Below are 19,290 nucleotides of genomic sequence, written 5' to 3'. Positions count from 1 at the left end.
TCACTATGTAGTCTCACAGTGGCCTTGAACTCTCAGCGATCCTCCTACCTCTGCCTCCCGAGTGCTGCTATTAAAGGCGTGCGCCGCTATGCCCGGCTCAGCTCCCACTTTTTTTTTAAATTTTTTTTATTTTTTAATTTTTATTAACATTTTCCATGATTATAAAATATATCCCATGGTAATTCCCTCCCTCCCCATCCCCACACTTTCCCATTTGAAATTCCATTCTCCATCATATTACCTCCCCATTACAATCATTGTAATTACATATATACAATATCAACCTATTAAGTACCCTCCTCCCTTCCTTTCTCTTCCCTTTATGTCTCCTTTTTAACTTACTGGCGTCTGCTACTAAGTATTTTCATTCTCACGCAGAAGCCCAATCATCTGTAGCTAGGATCCACATATGAGAGAGAACATGTGGCGCTTGGCTTTCTGGGCCTGAGCTCCCACTTTTTATTTTTTTTAATTCTTATTTATTCTTTTATCAATTTTTATTAACATCTTCCATGATCATAAAAATTATCCCATGGTAATGCCCTCCCTCCCCACACTTTTTTTAATTTATTTTATTTATTTGAGGGGGGGGGCAATAAAAATAGAATTGGCGTGCCAGGGCCTCTAATCCACTGCAAAGGAACTCGAGAAGCATGCTCGACCTTGTGCATCTGCCTCAGCAGCGTGGGTCCTGGGGAATCGAACCTGCGTCCTTAGGCTTTGCATGCAAGTGACTTGGTTGCTAAGCCACCTCTCCCTCCTTGAAGGGATGGGGAGGGGACTGGGAAGGGGGAGGCCGGGGGACGGACGGGCAGCGCCCCTCCGCCTGTAGGTGGAGCCATCTGGGAGATCGGCCGCCGAGAGCCCGGGCCATGCTGCGAGCCCTGCCCCGCGCGAAGCCCCTTCTGCGGCCCCCGAGGTCCCCGGGAGCCCGGGACGCGTCCGTCCACGCCGCGGGCGGAGCGCGGGAGATCCTGGTGCGCCCGCTGGCGGGTCCCGATCGCGGTACGAGCCTGGGGTATGTGTGTGTGTGTGTGTGTGTGTGTGTGTGTGTGTTTGTGGGTTGGGTGGGGGGACACCTCCTGTTCCTTTTCCTTTATGCACCTGTCCATTACACCCTCCCCCCACCAAAAAAAAAAAAATAAGCCATTTTTCGGACTGGAGAGATGGCTTAGCTGTTAAAAGACACTTGGCCTGAGAAGCCTAAGGATCCAGGTTCGAGTCCCCAGGACCCACACAAAGCCAGATGCACTAGGTTGTTGCACGCCTATGGAGTTCGTTTGCAGTGGCTGGAGGCCCTGGTGCACCCATTTCCCCTCTCAAATAAATAAGTAAGATTTTTGTTGTTGGTTTTTCGAGATAGGCTCTCACTCTAGCTCAGGCTGACCTGGAATCCACTATGTAGTCTCAGGGTGGCCTCGAACTCACATCCAACAAACTCTACCTCTGCCTCCTGGAGGCATGTACCCACATGCCTGGCTGGAAGTAGCTTTAAAAAAAAAATATCTTGCCGGGCATGGTGGCAAACGCTTTAATCCCTGTACTCGGGAGGAACAAACACTTTCCTTGCCCAGAGCGTTCCCAGCATGAGGTCTTGTTCATCAGAATCTCAGTGATTCCTGCAGAAGACAGATGAGTAAAACAGCCTGGTGACGCGCGCCTTTAATCCCAGGACTAGGGAGGCACAGGTAGGAGGATCGCCGTGAGTTCGAGGCCACCCTGAGACTACATAGTGGATTCCAGGTTAGCCTGGGCTAGAGTGAGACTCTATCTTGACAAACCAAAAATAAATAAGTAAAAATAAATAAATAAATAAATGAGTAAGTAAGTAAAAATGAGAGGGCCTGGGCGTGGCGGCACATGCCTTTTATAATCCTAGCACTCTGGAGGCAGAGGTAGGAGGATCGCCGTGAGTCCCAGGGCAGCCTGAGCTGGAGTGAGACCCTACCTCGAAACATAAAAAAATAAAATAAAAATTTTTAAAGCCACTTTTCCACTGCGAGATTGACATCTAGTCACCTGCCTCCAGGTGTGCCCTGGCCTTGAAAGTTTAGGTCGGCTTCATGCCTTTGGATTGGTTGGTCATGGGACATGTGTCAACCTCAAGTTTTTCAAGCCCTTTCCCCTGGGTGGCCTCGGGGCAGTGTGTGGAAAGGAAGGAGGACTGGAGTTGGCATCCAGCTGCAGCAGAAGTGGCTTCCCAGAAGTGGCAGAGTGCACACAGCACTTTTCTCTGCTGAGAGTCTTGGCAAGGATGCCAGGGGGCGGAGGCGGCACAGCCAATCCCCGAGCCTGGCCTGCCCTGGACTGGACCCAGGGAGGAAGAGAGGAGAAGGAGAGGGAGGAACTGCATGTATAAATTCCCACGCTGTCCTATCCTGAGGACTCAGGGAAAGTTCACCATTGCATGTGATTTCACACTTCCAAGTTGTGATGTGAGGAGACAGAGAGAGTGAGAGTGTGTGTTTGGACTACATTGGATGCCATCCTGAGGACTCGAAAAGTCCAATGATTTATTTTTATTTTTTATTTATTTATTTGAGAGCGACAGACACAGAGAGAAAGACAGATAGAGGGAGAGAGAGAGAATGGGCGTGCCAGGATCTCCAGCCTCTGCAAACGAACTCCAGACGCATGTGCTCCCTTGTGCATCTGGCTAAGGTGGGTCCTGGGGAACCGAGCCTCGAACCAGGGTCCTCAGGCTTCACAGGCAAGCGCTTAACCACTAAGCCATCTCTTCAGCCCAAATGATTTCTTTATTAGAGTCAGAGAGAGAGAGAATGGGCGTGCCAGGGCTTCCAACCACTGCAAACGAACTCCAGACACGTTGCTCTCCCTTGTGCATCTGACTAAAGTGGGTCCTGGGGAATCGAAGTGACTTTGAGAGAGAGATACAAAAATTATCAGGGGGAAAGAGAGAGAACGGGTGCACCAGGGCCTCCAGCCACTGCAAACGAACTCCAGACGCATGCACCCCCTTGTGCATCTGGCTAACGTGGTTTCCTGGGGAATCTAACCTGGGTCCTTTGGCTTTGTAGGCAAATGCCTTAACCACTGAGCAATCCCTCCAGCCCTTCCTTCCTTCCTTCCTTCCTTCCTTCCTTCCTTCCTTCCTTCCTTCCTTCCTTCCTTTCTTTCTACTATTTATTCTTTCTTTCTTTTGAGGCAGGATCTCACTCTATCCCAGGCTGACCTGGATGGAACTCACTCTGTAGTCCCAGGCTGGCCTTGAGCTCACAGTGATCCTCATACCTCTGCCTCCCAAGTGCTGGGTCTAAAGACGTGCACCACCATGCCTGGCCACCTATTCTCTTGGTCAGAGAGATCACAGTAGAGGTCCAGAGCCTGGACTCCAATCAGTGAACACTCTGCAGACGGGGAATCCAAACAGAAGGAAAGACGCTCGATGCTTGCAAGGAAAGCCACGTGGCCAGCACAGGCCTGACACTCCGGCGGATGGCTCAGGACATAAATGCTGAGAGAGAGTCTTTTTATTTATTTATTTATTTGAGAGCGACAGAGAGAGAAAGAGGCAGATAGAGAGAGAGAATGGGCGCGCCAGGGCCTCCAGCCACTGCAAATGAACTCCAGACGTGTGCGCCCCCTTGTGCATCTGGCTAACGTGTGTCCTGGGGAATCCCGCCTCGAACCTGTTTTTTGTGGGGGGGGGGGGTTTAAGGTAGGGTCTCCCTCTAGCCCAGGCTGACCTGGAATTCACTATGTAGTCTCAGGGTGGCCTCGAACTCACGGCGATCCTCCTACCTCTGCCTCCCGAGTGCTGGGATTAAAGATTTGCGCCACCAGGCTGTTTTACTCATCTGTCTTCTGCAGGAATCACTGAGATTCTGATGAACAGACCTCATGCTAGGAATGCGCTGGGCAATGTGTTTGTCAGCGAGGTAAATGTGGGGAGCTCCCCCACCCCTCCCCACCGGGGCAGCTGGGGAAGGGCCAGGAGGGAGGCCTCCTATTGACGGGGTGTCTCTGCAGCTGCTGGAAGCTCTGGCCCGCCTGAGGGAGGACCAGCACCTGCGTGTCCTGCTCTTCAGAAGTGGAGTGAAGGGTGTATTCTGTGCTGGTGAGTTCCTTCCCCACCCTACCCTACCCCACCGCACCCCAACGCTGGGCCCTGCAGGAGCCATTGGTGAGCCTTAGCCGGTAGGCTCTAGCACCTTTCCCATATTACAGATGGAAACTCAATGACCCAGACAGGAGAAATTCCTTACAAAATTGGTTCTCACAGCTAGTCATCTGACCATAGTATTCAGTTTTAGCTCAGGCCCCTCGAACCTAACCTCCTCTTTCTGTTTTTATTTATTATTTATTTATTTATTATTTTTGGGTTTTCGAGGTAGGGTCTCACTCTGGCCCATGTAGTCTCAGGCTGGCCTCAAACTCAAGGCGATCCTCCTTCCTCTGCCTCCTGAGTGCTGGGATTAAAGGTGTGCACCCCCCCCCCGCAATTTATTTATTTACTTATTTATTTATTTAGAGGTAGGGTCTCACTCTAGCTCAGGCTGACCTGGAATTCACTCTGTATTCTCAGGGTGGCCTCAAACTCATAGCAATTCTCCTACCTCTGTCTCCCGAGTGCTGGGATTAAAGGCATGTGCCACCATACCTGGCTTGATTGTATTATTTATTTATTGATCTATCTGTCTGAGGGAGGGTGGGAGGGAGAGAAAGATGGGGGAAGGAAGGGAGGGGAAGAGAGAACGGGGCGCACCAGAGCCTCCAGCTGCTGCAAATGAACTCCAGACACACGCACCACCCTGTGCGTGTGGCTTCCGTGGGTCCTGGGGAATCAAACCTGGGTCCTTTGGCTTTGTAGACAAGCGCCTTAACCACTAAGCCATCTCTCCAGCCCTGACTGTATGTCTTTACCTCTGTCTTTTCAGTCTACCTTTAGCTGAGACTGCCTCCTCTCTCCCACTTTTTGGCCCCTCTCACTACACCTTCTATTTACGTTCCCCTCCTGCTTTCTGTCGGCCCGGAACTCATCACTAGTTTTTTGCTTGTGTCCCTTCCACTCATGACGACAGCAAGCAAGATATCAATGCACAGAGCGCCCAAGACGTTTAGTGCTAACTGGAGATTGTCTTCCTTCCTGCCTCCCTCCCTCTCTCCCTCCCTTCCTTTCTTCCTCTCTCCCTTCCTCCCTCCCTTCCTACCTTCCTCCATCTCTTCCTTCCTTTCTTCCTTCTTCCCACCCTCCTTCCGTCCCTCCTTTCTTTCTTTCATTGTTTTGAAATATTTTTCTTTCTTTTTTTTCAAAATTTTATTAACAACTTCCATGATTGTAACCAATATCCCATGGTAATACCCTCCCTCCCCCCACTTTCCCCTTTGAAACTCCACTCTCCATCATCTTCCCATCACAATCAGTCTCTCTTTTATTTTGATCTTTTCTTCCTATTATGATGGTTTTATGCAGGTAGTATCAGGCACTATGAGGTCATGGATATCCAGGCCATTTTGTGTCTGGATGAGCACGTTGTGAGGAGTCCTACCCTTCCTGTGGCTCTTACATTCTTTCCATCACCTCTTCTGCAATGGACCCTGAGCCTTGGAAGGTGTGATAGAGATATTGCAGTGCTGAGCACTCCTCTGTCACTTCTTTCCAGCACCATTATACCTTCTGAGACATCCCAAGGTCACTGCCATCTGAAAAGAGAAGATTCTCTACCAAAAGTGAGAGTAGCATTAATATAAGGGTATGAACATTAAGAGAAGTGCTTACTGGGCAGTTTGGTGAGCATAGTATATACATTTAGCCAGACAGCAGCAGACGTTACATCCCTAGGGCTCATGACTACCCCTGTTTTAAGTTTTCAGAATCAGGGATGTATTCCCTCCCATGGAGCGGGCCTCCAGTCCAATTAGAGGGCAGCTGGTTTCCACCATGACAGATGTGACACTATTGCACCCATTGGCTCATTTGGCCTGGCTGGCAAAATATAAGGCTTGCAGTGTCCACTGCTGAGTATCTTCACTGGTGATCTCTCTCTTTCCCATCAAACTGCATGCAGCTTGGCTTTTTCCAGCTTGCTGTCAGCTGGTCTGCATGGAGGAGGTTATCAGCTCAGTTCCAGCCAGGTCCTTTTACACGCACCAACAAATGACCATTTCTTAGAGACTAGCTCCATTAAAGCGTCAGTAACCTGTCCTAGTGTGAACTGGGCAGCTCTCCTGTGTGTACACGGAGTTTGCAGCTTTATCTACTGGTAAGGTTCACACACACTCCTTCCTTCCTTTCTTCCTTCCTTCCTTCCTTCCCTCCTTTATTTCTTTCTTTCTTTCCTCTCTCTCTCCATCCTTCCTTCATTTTTTCCCCTTGTGCACATGTGTAAATGTGTGTGTATGTGGCAGCTGGTATGTAGTATATGATTTTGTTGTGTAAGTTCCCCTATAGCACCCCCTGTGTTTGCCTGAGTTGGGGGGGCACCTGCAGCAGCTGGAGCCGAATTTTGGGTGTCCCTCTTTGTCTCTGTTATGCCCGTTCTTGTTTGAGCTGGTATCTCTTACAGATCTTGGAGCTTGCCATTTTTTCCCCATGAGCTTTGGTGATGCCTGGGTTTCTGTCCCCCTACGGGGTTGGGTTTGTGGGTGCCCATGGTCACGCCTAGCTTGGGAACTTGGGTTCTAGAGATCTGAACTCAGCAAGTCTCAGGCCCGTTCAGGTCCTCATGCTCTCAGAGCTCTCTCTCCCGCCCAGGTGACTGGTTTTCATTTTATTTTATTTAATTTGTCCATTTAAGAGAAAGAGAATGGGCGCACCAGGGCCTGCGGCCAATGCAAACAAACTCCAGGCACGTGCCGCCTCTCCAGCCTCCCGTTTGTCTTTTTGCCGAGGCCGTTGTCCCTCTCCTTACCGACACTCCAAATGTCCTGGCACTTCTGCTCCTTCTCAAGCCTCCTTGTCTGGATCCTTTAGCGTCCTGCGATTGCCAAGGGACCCCTCCCCGTGGTGGTCACTAACCACCATGCATCTACATGCAGGTGCAGACCTGAAGGAGCGGGAGCAGATGAGCGCGGAGGAAGTGGGAATCTTTGTCCAGAGGCTTCGAGGCTTGATGAATGAGATCGGTAAGGATCTGCAAGCAGGGCCCGGGGCGGGGGGACTGTTAGCCTTTAATCCCAGCACTCGGGAGGCAGAGGTTGGAGGATCTCACCCTGAGTTCGAGGCCAGCCTGAGACTACAGTCAGCTTGGGCTAGAGCAAGACCCTACCTCGAAAACCCAAAAAGAGAAACCGGGCGTGGTGGCGCACACCTTTAATCCCAGCACTAGGTAGGCAGAGGTAGGAGGATCGCCACCGTGAGAGTAACTCAGGTAACCCGGCTGAGGTGCCAGGTTGGGGGGGGTCCCCAAACCTGGGGGCGCCCAGGACCCCTAGGCCACCCGGCATTGGATCTGGCAGGCTGAAGGCGTCTTTTCTCTGCAGCAGCCTTCCCCACGCCCACCATTGCGGCTATGGACGGATTTGCCTTGGGTGGGGGCCTGGAGCTTGCCCTGGCCTGTGACCTCCGGATAGCAGGTATCGGGGGGTGGGGAGGGAGAGTGAAATGGAAATGTGGGCTTTCGGCAAAAGCCCATCACTGCTCTGAGCCCTCTAATGAAGAGAAAGACGTCAATTAGAGGCAGGGAGACAGAGGGACATCACCACTCTGTGTTGCCCCCCGGGAACGGCCTTGCCAACCTCTGAGCCATGGCCTGCTTGGCTGCCAAGCCAAGGAGAGCAGGTGCCATTCAGGTCTGCAACATCAGGTTACCTGGACAGAGGTGAGCCGTGGCGGCCACTGGTGTAGGTGGTTGAACTGGTGACTGCCAGGAGCATCGCTCTGTGTTTCTTGGCTCTGGCCAAGAACTCTGGTGTGACTTGCTCCATAGCTGTACTTGAAGGGGTGGGGTATAAAGAAGGCATTGTTGGGGGCTGGAGAGATGGCTTAGTGGTTGAGCGCTTGCCTGGGAAGCCTAAGGACCCCGGTTCGAGGCTCGGTTCCCCAGGACCCATGTTAGCCAGATGCACAAGGGGGCGCACGCGTCTGGGTTTCTTTTGCAGTGGCTGGAGGCCCTGGTGCTCCCATTCTCTCTCTGACTCTCTTGCTCTCAAATAAATATTTTTTAAAGATTTGATTTTTATTTGTTTGACACAGAAGGAGAGAGCGAGAGAGACAGAGAATGGGCACACCGGGGCTTCTAGCCAGTGCAAACGAACTCCAGACACATGCGCCCCCTTGTGCATCTGGCTTATGTGGGAACTGGAGTATTGAACCTGGGTCCTTAGGCTTGGCAGGCAAGCACCTTAACTGCTAAGCCATCTCTCCAGCCCTAAATAAATGTTTCTTAAAAACCTAAAAAGAGAGAACTTGCAGCTGGGCGTGGGGGCGCACGCCGTTAATCCACTGGGGAGGCTGAGGTAGGAGGATCGCCGTGAGTTTGAGGCCACCCTGAGACTGCATAGTGAATTCTAGGTCAGCCTGGACTAGAGTGAGACTCTACCTCAAAAACCAAAAAAACAACAACAAAAATCTTGCTAGAGGTTCTCAACTCAGAGGAGGTGGTGGGGAGGTAGTCCTGGGCCTCAATAGCCCAAGTGGAGCCAACTATAAAGGAAGTGGTTGGAGGGGCAGAGGTCCTCCCCAGGGGTCTGCAATGGAGGATGGAGGAGACCCTTCTGCTCTGTTTTTTTGTTTTTTTAATTTATTTATTTGAGAGCGACAGACCCAGAGAGAAAGACAGATAGAGGGAGAGAGACAGAATGGGCGCGCCAGGGCTTTCAGCCTCTGCAAATGAACTCCAGACGCGTGCGCCCCCTTGTGCATCTGGTTAACGTGGGACCTGGGGAACCGAGCCTCGAACCAGGGTCCTTAGGCTTCACAGGCAAGCACTTAACCGCCAAGCCATCTCTCCAGCCCCCTTCTGCTCTGTTTTAACAGCTTCCTCTGCAGTCATGGGTCTGATTGAGACCAGTAGAGGACTTCTCCCTGGCGCAGGTAACCTCCGCTCTTTCTGCTCTTAAGTCCTTGCTGGGTTCTGGGCCTTTTCTCTCCCATTCTAGCTCAACTTGAAACTCCTAGGAGCCCCCTGGCCGATCCTAGCTAATCTTCTCTGGATTCACGCTCTCGATGCAGGATTTCACAGAGAGTTGATAAAGACGGACTCAAGAAGGAGGATATATTATGAATTGTCGAGTTGATTGTGGAGGGCGGAGGAGATCACAAATTGTGGGGTGTATTTAAGGGAGATTGAGATGTAGGAAGGGAAGTGAAAACAGAGTCCTGAACACATGGAAAGTAGGAAACACTGTGGACTTTGTAAGGTTCCTTTAAGAGAAAATTGAGGTTTTGGGGGCAGTGGAGCGGGGGCGGGGGGGGGGAAGAACTGGAGTCACAAGTATGTGGACTTGAGAGAAACTGAAGCTTTTAAAGAGAGACTGGGAAGAAGCCGGGCGTGGTGGACGAGGAGGGAGGATCACCGTGAGTTCGAGGCCACCCTGGGACTCCATAGTGAATGCCAGGTCAGCCTGGGCTACAGCGAGACCCTACCTCAAATAACAAAACAACAACAACAAAAAAAAAAAACATAACTCCCTCCCAACCTCAAATAACAAAACAACAAAAACAACCTAGCTCCCTCCCGTTCTCCTTCACACTAAGCTTGACTCTGCTCCCCAACCCCTTCATCCTGGCAGGAGGGACCCAGAGGCTGCCCCGTTGCCTGGGGGTGGCCCTGGCAAAGGAACTCATCTTCACTGGCCGGCGGCTGAACGGAGTGCAGGCCCATGCGCTGGGCCTGGTCAATCATGCCGTGGACCAGAACCAAGAGGGAGATGCTGCCTACCAAAGGGCGCTGGTACTTGCCCAGGAGATCTTGCCCCAGGTATAGTGATTCGGAGGGCACAGGAAGAAGGGACCGGGGCAGCCCTGGGGAGCAAGTGTCTCCCTAAAGATGCGCAACATCCACTTACATACCCAAAGGCAGCTGTTCTGTGCAGTTAAAAAAAAAAAAAAGGCAAGGCTATTTTTAAAATATATTTTACTTATTTTCTATTTATTTATTTGAAAGAGAAAGAGGCAGAGAGAGAGAGAGAGAGAATGGGCGCGTCAGAGCCTCCAGCCACTGCAAAGGAAATCTGGACGCATGTGCCACTGTGTGCATCTGGCTTACACGTGGGTCCTGGAGAATTGAACCAGGATCATTTGGCTTTGCAAGCAAATGCCTTAACTGCTAAGCCATCTATCCACCCCAGGCCATTTTTTAAAATATATTTTATTTATTTATTTGAAAGTGAGAAAGAGGGGAGAGAGAGAGAGAGAGAGAGAGAGAGAGAGAACGGGCGCGCCAGGGCCTCCAGCCACTGCAAACGAACTCCAGATGCGTGTGCCCCCTTGTGCATCTGGCTTACATGGGTCCTAGGGAATCAAACCTAGCTCCTTTGGCTTTGCAGGCAAGTGCCTTAACCATTAAGCCATCTCTGTAGCCTCCAAGGCCATTTATTTTATTTTTTAAGTATTTTATTTATTCATTTTAATTATTTGAGAGAGACAGAGAGGGAGAGAGGTAGGGAAGCAGGCAGAAAATGGGCACAAGGGCTGGAGAGATGGCTTAGCGGTTAAACGCTTGCCTGTGAAGCCTAAGGACCCCGGTTCGAGGCTCGGTTCCCCAGGTCCCACGTTAGCCAGATGCACAAGGGGGCGCACGCGTCTGGAGTTCGTTTGCAGTGGCTGGAAGCCCTGGCGCACCCATTCTCTCTCTCTTCCTCTATCTGTCTTTCTCTCTGTGTCTGTCGCTCTCAAATAAAGAAAGAAAGAAAGAAACAAAGAAACAAAGAAAATGGGCACAACAGGGCCTCTAGCCACTGCAAATGAACTGCAGACGCAAGTGCCACCTTGTGCATCTGGCTTATACAGGTCCTGGGGAATCGAACCTGGGCCCTTAGGCTTTGCAGGCCAACACCTTAACCACTAATCCATCTCTCCAGTCGCGAGAATTTCTTGAGATATCACACAGGACACGTGTTGACTCATCTATGAAAGTCCTCCGGTGTGGGGGCAGAGGGCTTGGTACACTGCCTGGCATGCACCTGGCCCTGGCTGAGCTCGCCAATGCAATATATACTGGGTGTGGTGGCACACATCTGTCGTTTTAGGTCTCAGGATGTGGGCGCAGGAGGATCAGAACTTGGAGGTAACCCTTGGCTCCCTGAGGCCCCAGGGACCAGCCCCGGTCGTGGCGGAGGGGAGCAGGAATAATTTTCCATGGCTGTCCTGGGTGCTCTTTGTCCTGCCTGGACATGCCCAATCTGTTGCAGTCCCAATGCCCCAGTGGCAGATACCCAGCACTGGCTGATAAGGTCTTCAAGGCCCTGAGGTCTGCTGACGTGTCAGCAAGGGGCTGGAGGATGGGGATGAGTTCTCAAGTTCCTATGACTTTTTTAAACCGCTGAAATGGGGCTGGAGAGATGGCTCAGCAGTTAAGGCTCTTGGCTGCAAAGATTAACAACCTGGGTTCAGTCCCCCAGTGCCCACATAAAGCCAGATACACAAAGGGGTGCAGGCATCTGGAGTTTGTTTGCAATGGCCTGGTGAGCCATTCTCTCTGTGTCTCTCTCTCTCTTTCTCTTTCTGCTTGCACATAAATAAATAAATAAATAAATAGGGCTGGAGAGATGGCTTAGTGGTTAAGCGCTTGCCTGTGAAGCCTAAGGACCCTGGTTCGAGGCTCGATTCCCCAGGACCCATGTAAGGCTCGTCTGCAGTGGCTGGGCGCACATTCCTCTCTCTCTCTCTGCCTCTTTCTCTGTCTGTCGCTCTCAAGTAAATAAGGGGCTTGAGAGATGGCTTAGTAGTTAAGGTGCTTGCCTGCAAAGCCAAAGGACCCAGGTTTGATTCCCCAGGACCCACGTTAAGCCAGATGCACAAGGGGGCGCATGCGTCTGGGGTTTGTTTGCAGTGGCTGGAAGTCCTGATGTGCCTATCCTCTCTCTCTTTCTCTCTCTCTCTCTCTCTCTATTGCTGCTTCTGCCTCTTTCCCTCTCTCAAATAAATAAATAAAAATAAGATACTTAAAATAAATAAATAAACAATGTTAAACACACACATTGGAAATGGAGTTGACTTTGACTCAACCTATAGTGTTATCTCCCGTCTGTCACAGTGTTAGGTAATTTAATGCAATGGGTCCCAATTATTAAGCCAACAAACTTGAACATTTTATTTTCTTCTAATGAGGAAACAGACCCAAGTAGGTCATGTGATTTACTCAGTCAAGGTCAAAGTGATTACAATATCAGAAGAAAGAAAAAAAAAAAAAAAGGCGGCCTGGAGAGATGGCTTAGCAGTTAAGGCACTTGCCTGCCAAGCCTAAGAACACATGTTCCAATCTCCAGGTCCCACTCAGCCAGACAGGTAGCGACCTAGCATGCAGTGCCTCACATGTGCACAAGGGGGCGCCAGCGCATCTGTTCGTTCACAGCAGCTGAAAGGCCCTGGCTCATTCTATCTTGCTCTCAAAAATAAAATAATGAGGGCTGGAGAGATGGCTTAGCGGTTAAGTGCTTGCCTGTGAAGCCTAAGAACCCCGGTTCGAGGCTCAGTTCCCCAGGTGCCACGTTAGCCAGATGCACAAGGGGGCGCACGCGTCTGGAGTTCGTTTGCAGAGGCTGGAAGCCCTGGCGCGCCCATTCTCTCTCTCTCCCTCTGTCTGTCTTTCTCTCTGTGTCTGTCGCTCTCAAATAAATAAATTAAAAAATAAAATAATGAAAAAAGAAAAAAGAAACACAGCAGTAGAATTTTGTCATTTAATTTATAAAATACAGAATAAAAAGTAAAAAAAAAAGAACGCTAAAAAATGTGGAAAACTTTATAACAAGTCAAATATATTAATATATAAAAACATATAAAAATTACAAAACTGTTAAAAGAAAAATCTCCAAGTAAAATGATGCTGCTTCATTTATAACTGCGATGTTCTTTAATTTGGGGGGTCAGGATCTATTAACTAACTTTATAATTTTTTTTATTTAGTTAGTTTTGGTTTTTTGAGGTAAGGTCTCACTCTAGCTCAGGCTGACCTGGAATTCACTCTGTAGTCTCAGGGTGGCCTCGAACTCACAGCGATCCTCCTGCCTCTGTCTCCCGAGTGCTGGGATTAAAGGCACGCGCCACTATGCCTGGCTCAGAAATTTGCAGTTTTTAAAAATTTTTTTGTTTATTTTTATTTACTTATTTGAGAGCGACAGACAGAGAATGGATCCCTGGATTTGATTTCATTTTCTGTGGGACATTCTCCACATATGTAGATCATTGGCTGCTGGTTTGGGGGTTGGGCACTCCTGCCACGGTCCTCAGACCTGGTTTTTGCAGTATTTTTTGAAAAATGATTTTTTTATTAGAAGGTGAAAGAGACACTGATAGAGAGAGAATGGGTGTACCAGGGCCTCCAGCCACTGCAAACGAACTCCAGACTCGTGTGCCTCCTTGTGCATCTGGCCAACGTGGGTCCTGGGGAATTGAACCTGGGTCCTTTGGCTTTGCAGGCAAACGCCTTGACCACTAAGCCATCTCTCCAGCCCGGGTGATTTTTTTAATGCTTGATCAGAAGGTCTCTGAACTCGTTCAGCGCTCAGGTGACCAAGGCGAGTGGTTGTTGTGTCCACAGGAGACCCAGGAGCGGTATTTGCAGCCTGGGTCAGGCTGCCTTTCTGAGTACAAGGACCCACCGGAAACCAGATGCACAGGGTGGTTCATGTGTCATGTCTGGAGTTCATTAAAAACAAAAAACCGAACAGTGACGTATATGTACAAAACCAAAAAACTTACGTTTCTATACATAGTCTTTACTTTCATGAAAGAGACAAGTCTCTATTGAATACTTGATTAACATTGTTACAGCAAGCAAATCAAAGCTTAGGGAGAGAGGGCTGGAGAGATGGCTTAGCGGTTAAGCACTTGCCTGTGAAGCCTAAGGACCCCGGTTCGAGGCTCGGTTCCCCAGGTCCCACGTTAGCCAGATGCACAAGGGGGTGCACGCATCTGGAGTTCATTTGCAGTGGCTGGAAGCCCTGGTGCGCCCATTCCCTTTCTATCTGTCTCTTTCTCTCCCTCTCTCTCTGTCACTCTCAAATAAAGAAATAAAAATGACAAAAAAATATTTAAAAAAAAAAAAAAGCTTAGGGAGAGAGAGATGGCTTAGCTGTTAAGGCGCTTGCCTACAAATCCAAAGGATCCAGGTTCGATTCCCCAGAACCCACATAAGCCAGATAGATGCACAAGGTGATGTGTGTGTGTGTGTGTCTGGACTTTGTTTGCAGCAGCTGATGGCCCTGGTGTGCCCATTCTCTCTCCATCTCTCTCTTTCAAATAAAGTTAAAAAGCACTGTTGTCGGGCTTGGTGGTGCATGCCTTTAATCCCAGAACTTGGGGAGGCAAAGGTAGGAGGATCGCCGTGAGTGTTCGAGGCCATCCTGAGATGGCATAGGGAATTACAGGTCACCCTGGGCTAGAGCAAGACCCTACCTCAATAAAAAAAAAAAAAAAAAAGCACTATTAGCCACCCTTGGTGGCACATGCTTGTGATCCTAGCTATGTAGGGTACCGCGAATGACTTTCAGCATGACCCTGTCTCTAGGGGTACAGCCCCCCTTGGCTAGTATAGGGAAAGCCCTAGGATAGGAAATACTTCTTTTTCTTTTAAATAATTTTTTAAAATTAATTAATTTATTTATTTGAGAGCGACAGACAAAGAGAGAAAGACAGATAGAGGGAGAGAGAGAGAATGGGCGCGCCAGGGCTTCCAGCCTCTGCAAACGAACTCCAGATGCGTGCGCCCCCTTGTGCATCTGGCTAACGTGGGACCTGGGGAACCGAGCCTCGAACCGGGGTCCTTAGGCTTCACAGGCAAGCGCTTAACCGCTAAGCCATCTCTCCAGCCCAGGAAGTACTTCTCGAGCTAGATCCGGCAGCTCGCGCCTCTAATCCTAGCACTGGGAAGGCTGAGGTAGGAGGACCACTGGTGAGTTCGAGGCCACAGTGAGCTTCCAGGTCAATCTGGTCTAGAATGAGTAAGAGGGCTGGAGAGCTGGCTCCAGCAGTTAAGGCGCTTGCCTGCAAAACCAGAGGACCCAGGTTCGATTCCCCAGGACCCACGTTAGCCAAATGCACAAAGGGGTGCACACATCTGGAGTTCCTTTGCAGTGGCTGGAGACCCTGGCACACCCATTCCCTCTCTCTATCTGCCTCTTCCTCTCTCTGTCCCTCTCAAATAGATAAATAATAAACAAAAAAATAAATAAAAATAAAAGCGGCTGGAGAGATGGCTTAGAGGATAAAGCATATGCCTGTGAAGTCTAAGGATCCAGGTTTGATTCTTCAGTTCCCACGTAAGTCAGATGCACATGGTGACGCCTGCATCTGGGGTTCGTTTGCAGTGGCTGGAGGCCCTGGCGTGCCCATTCTCACTCTCTCTAATAAGTAAAATATATATATATTTTAAGTTAGAATTAGCCGGGCGTGGTGGCACATGGCACTTGGGAGGCAGAGGTAGGAGGATCGTCACAAGTTTTAGGACACCTTGAGCCTACATAGTGAATTCCAGGTCTAGCCTGAGCTGGAATGAAACCCTACCTCGAAAAAGCAAACAAAAACAAAAAAGCTAGACTTAGACTGACTTGCCTACCCTTCTTTGTTTGTTTGTTTGTTTGTTTGTTTGTTTGTTTGTTTGTTTGTTTGTTTGTTTCTTTCTTTCTTTCTTTCTTTCTTTCTTTCTTTCTTTCTTTCTTTCTTTCTTTCTTTCTTTCTTTCTTTCTTTCTGAGACAGCAAGGGAGAGACAGAGATGGAGAGAGAGCGAATTGCTGCACCAGGCCAGTGACATAGAACTCCTGCGCCACCTAGTGGGCGTGTGCGACCTTGCACCTGCCTCACCTCTGTGCGTCTGGCTCACGTGGGAACTGGAGAGTCGAACATGGGTCCTCAGGCTTCGCAGACAAAAGCCTTAACTGCTAAACCATCTCTCCAGCACCTCCCCCTTTTATTTCTTTTATTTGAGAGAGAGAGAGAGGCAGACAGAGAGAATGGGCACGCCAGGGCCTCTAGCTGCTGCCTAGCTTATGCGGGTCCTGGGGAATCGATCCTGGGTCCTTTGGCTTCACAGGCAAACACCTTAACCACTAAGCCATCTCTCCAGCCCCTGCCTTCCCACAGGCCAGCACTGATCTGTGCTCGCTGTTCTCCTTCCTAGGCCCCCATTGCTGTGAGGCTGGGCAAAGTTGCCATTGACCGAGGAATAGAGGTGAGTGACTATTGAGTCACTACTTGGTCAGTTTAAGTTGCTAATGACCAGGAGGCAGTGCGTTCTGGCCACACAGCTGAAGAGGACCCAGAATTAGACTTGCCTGATATTCGTGGAGTCTGACAACTTCTCTGTGTATGCCTCACTTTACTCATCTATAAAATGGGAAGCTTATATGATATTCCTCTCTCTCTCTCTCTCTCTATATATATATATATATATATATATATTATTTTTACTTTTTTTATTTTAGGCTCTAGCCTAGGCTGACCTGGAATTCACTATAGAGTCTCAGGGTGGCCTCGAACTCTCAGCGATCCTCCTACCTCTGCCTCCCGAGTGCCGGAGTTAAAGGCGTGCGCCACCACGCCTGGCTCTTGGGCGGTATTCCTAATTACTACTGACCTGAGGTAGTCAGCTCTACCCGAAGGCCACCCTGGGATCTCCCCATGCCTGCCCAGATCCCTGTTTCTCCGTGAACTCTAGACGGGAATCCCTGGTCAGACCCGGGGAGGCAGGTGGAGGTGGACGAGCTTGGGCTGAGTCAGAAGTCATTTCTTTCTTCCAGGTGGACATTGCATCGGGGATGGCCATCGAGGGCATGTGTTATGCCCAGGTACGTGGCTGCTACGGGTCTGCACAGGTTGGCGAAGCCGCGTGAATACGGACCCAGCTGAGATGGTTCCTTCCAACACCAGCGCTTCCCCATAATTAGCCTGGAATGCTCCACCGGAGACTGTTTCCACATCCCGGTCTCTATCCTTTCTTTCCAGACAACCACACAACACTAGGCACCACGAAAAAGAATGGCTTTTGCAGGCTTTTTTGTTTTTTGTTTTTTTTTTTAATTTTTCGAGGTAGGGTCTCCCTCTAAACTCAGGCTGACCTGGAATTCACTATGTAGTCTCAGGGTGGCCTCGAACTCATGGCGATCCTCCTACCTCTGCCTCCCAAGTGCTGGGATTAAAGGCGTGTACCACCACTCCAGGCTGTAGTTTATTTTATTTTATTTTATTTATTTGAGAGGGTACAGAGAAAGAAGCAGAGAGAGAGAGAGAGAGAGAGAATGGGCACACCAGGGCCTCCAGCCACCACAAACAAACTCCAGACGCATGTGCCACCTTGTGCATCTGGCTTATGGGGAATCGAACCTGGGTCCTTAGGTTCGGCAGGCAAAATGCCTTAACCACTAAGCCATTTCTCCAGCCCCTGGATTTTGCTGTTTTTGACTAATTGCCGCTGTAGAGGGTATAAATAATCCTGGGGGAGGGGTGCCCCATTTTGCCCAGCCTATCGGGGGATGGAGCGTTGCTGCTCAGCCTGGCTTCATTGCAGAACAGCATCCTACAGGGGGTGCTGAGCTTTGGGGGGCAGTGATGGGCATGGCTTCTACAGGCTAGCGTGCCTGGGTGGACCCGCCTCAGGAGCCCTCCCCTGTACCCCCCAAGGCTCCTAGCTTTGCATGGCCCCAGACCAGACTCCAGAGACAAGAAAAACATCTGGACCCTGGTGGTACGACAGGCTGGATCCTTTCACTCCTCTTTGGCCTTGGGCCCAGATTCCTCAACACTCAAGTTCATTCTGTCGTTGCAGAACATCCCGACCCAGGACCGGCTGGAAGGCATGGCAGCTTTCAGGGAGAAACGACCCCCCAAATTCACCGGCAAGTGACCCCCCCCCCACACACACACACACTTGGCCTCCCCAACAGCAGGACCGGAGGAAGAGTTTGTAGGATGGACCGTTCTCTTGCTTCCTCTGGCCTGCAAGGGATAGATGTGAAGTGATTGGCATGTGCCAACCACAACCAATGCCACCTTCCTTTATTGTTATTCACCCTGCTTTGGAAAATGCCTGACTCTCTCGACTCAAACAATAAGCTATGGTGATGGCGCATGGTTTTAATCCCAGCATTCGGGAGGCAGAGGTAGGAGGATCGCTGTGAGACTCCATAGAGAATTCCAGGTCAGCCTGGGCTACAGTGAGACCCTACCTCGAAAAAAAAAAAACAAAACAAAAAAAACCAATTAGCTATGCTTATAAAATAAATAAATAAATACCTCTGGGCTGGAGAGATGGCCTAGCGGTTAATGAGCTTGCCAGCAGAGCCCAAGGACCCAGGTTCGATTCCGTCAAGACCCACGTAAAGCCAGATGCACAAGGTGGTACACGCGTCAGGATCTGCAGTGACTGGAGGCCCTGACATGCCCAGTATCTCTATTTGCCTCTTTCTCTCTGAAATAAACAAATAAAATGTTTAAAAGGAAAAAAGATTCCTCTGGGTCTGTCACTGGCTCACGAGGCCATGGGCTGTCTTGGCGACTGGTAGTGTGTGGTTATAAGAAACCCTTGTCTCTTTCTCGGAACAGAGAAATAAGTCTGACTGGGTACCAGATGCCAGGAGATAGACCACAGGCTGCGGCTCTGCCAGCCACTTGCTTCTGTGAACTCTGAACAAAGTGTTGAATTTCTTGAGGCCGAGGCCTGCGTCTGCTGATTTACGATCCCTCCTGGTCAGTAAATGTAATGGTCAGCTCACACCGGACTTGTGAAGACTGAGTAAAACCTCCTTCTGCAGACTGCAGAGAGACAGGAAGGAAGAACTTTCCTGGCTTTTGGGAGCACTGGAGGTTGGGGTGGGGGACAGGATCTCACCAGAGAGAGGGCAGGGAAATGGACAGGCAACACTGGAATTGGAGTCTAGGGGATAAACAGATATTTCAATCAGCCCAGAAGCAGGAGAGCTGAGGTGGGCTAGAAGTTACCAGACTTGGAAAATAAAAATGGGAGAGGGTCAGCTATTCATTGTTACTTTACTTTTTTTTTTTTTAACATATATTTATTTATTTATTTGAGAGAGAGAGAGAGAGAATGGGTGTGCCAGGGCCTCCAGCCACTGCAAAGAACTCCAGATGTGTGCACCCTTTGTACATCTGGCTTACGTGGGTCCTGGGGAATGAAACATGGATCCTTTGGCTTTGCAGGCAAATACCTTAACCA

At 49.8% G+C, this 19,290-nt stretch overlaps 1 protein-coding gene across 3 annotated transcripts; it reads left to right on the top strand.

Moving 5' to 3' along the window:
- The first annotated feature begins 906 nt into the window (after positions 1 to 906).
- On the top strand, positions 907 to 18,296 carry Echdc2 (enoyl-CoA hydratase domain containing 2). Of its 3 annotated transcripts, none has more exons than XM_045139274.1 (10): positions 915 to 1,005; positions 3,832 to 3,899; positions 3,991 to 4,078; positions 7,000 to 7,086; positions 7,444 to 7,536; positions 8,939 to 8,995; positions 9,694 to 9,881; positions 16,240 to 16,290; positions 16,859 to 16,906; positions 17,884 to 18,296. In XM_045139274.1, the coding sequence occupies exons 2-10, from the start codon at positions 3,849 to 3,851 to the stop codon at positions 17,959 to 17,961; spliced, it is 741 nt and encodes a 246-aa protein (XP_044995209.1). In that variant the 5' UTR covers positions 915 to 1,005; positions 3,832 to 3,848; the 3' UTR covers positions 17,962 to 18,296. The 3 variants fall into 3 exon arrangements, with proteins under 3 accessions (XP_044995211.1, XP_044995209.1, XP_044995210.1); XM_045139275.1 differs by having other exon boundaries at positions 976 to 1,018; XM_045139276.1 differs by lacking the exon at positions 16,240 to 16,290 and having other exon boundaries at positions 907 to 1,005.
- The last annotated feature ends 994 nt before the right edge of the window (positions 18,297 to 19,290 follow it).

Source organism: Jaculus jaculus, chromosome 21 (assembly GCF_020740685.1).
Source record: "Jaculus jaculus isolate mJacJac1 chromosome 21, mJacJac1.mat.Y.cur, whole genome shotgun sequence".
In the NCBI taxonomy this organism is placed as follows: Eukaryota; Metazoa; Chordata; class Mammalia; order Rodentia; family Dipodidae; genus Jaculus; species Jaculus jaculus.
Note: the sequence above shows the minus strand (reverse complement) of the source record. Positions and strands in the feature narration are given on the sequence as shown.

Excerpts from the sequence above, each read along its gene's own strand:
- Echdc2 (XM_045139274.1), top strand. The coding sequence starts at position 3,849 with ATGAACAGACCTCATGCTAGGAATGCGCTGGGCAATGTGTTTGTCAGC. Across the intron at positions 8,996-9,693 it reads AGGACTTCTCCCTGGCGCAG|GAGGGACCCAGAGGCTGCCC; the intron begins GTAACCTCCGCT and ends TCATCCTGGCAG. Across the intron at positions 16,907-17,883 it reads AGGGCATGTGTTATGCCCAG|AACATCCCGACCCAGGACCG; the intron begins GTACGTGGCTGC and ends CTGTCGTTGCAG.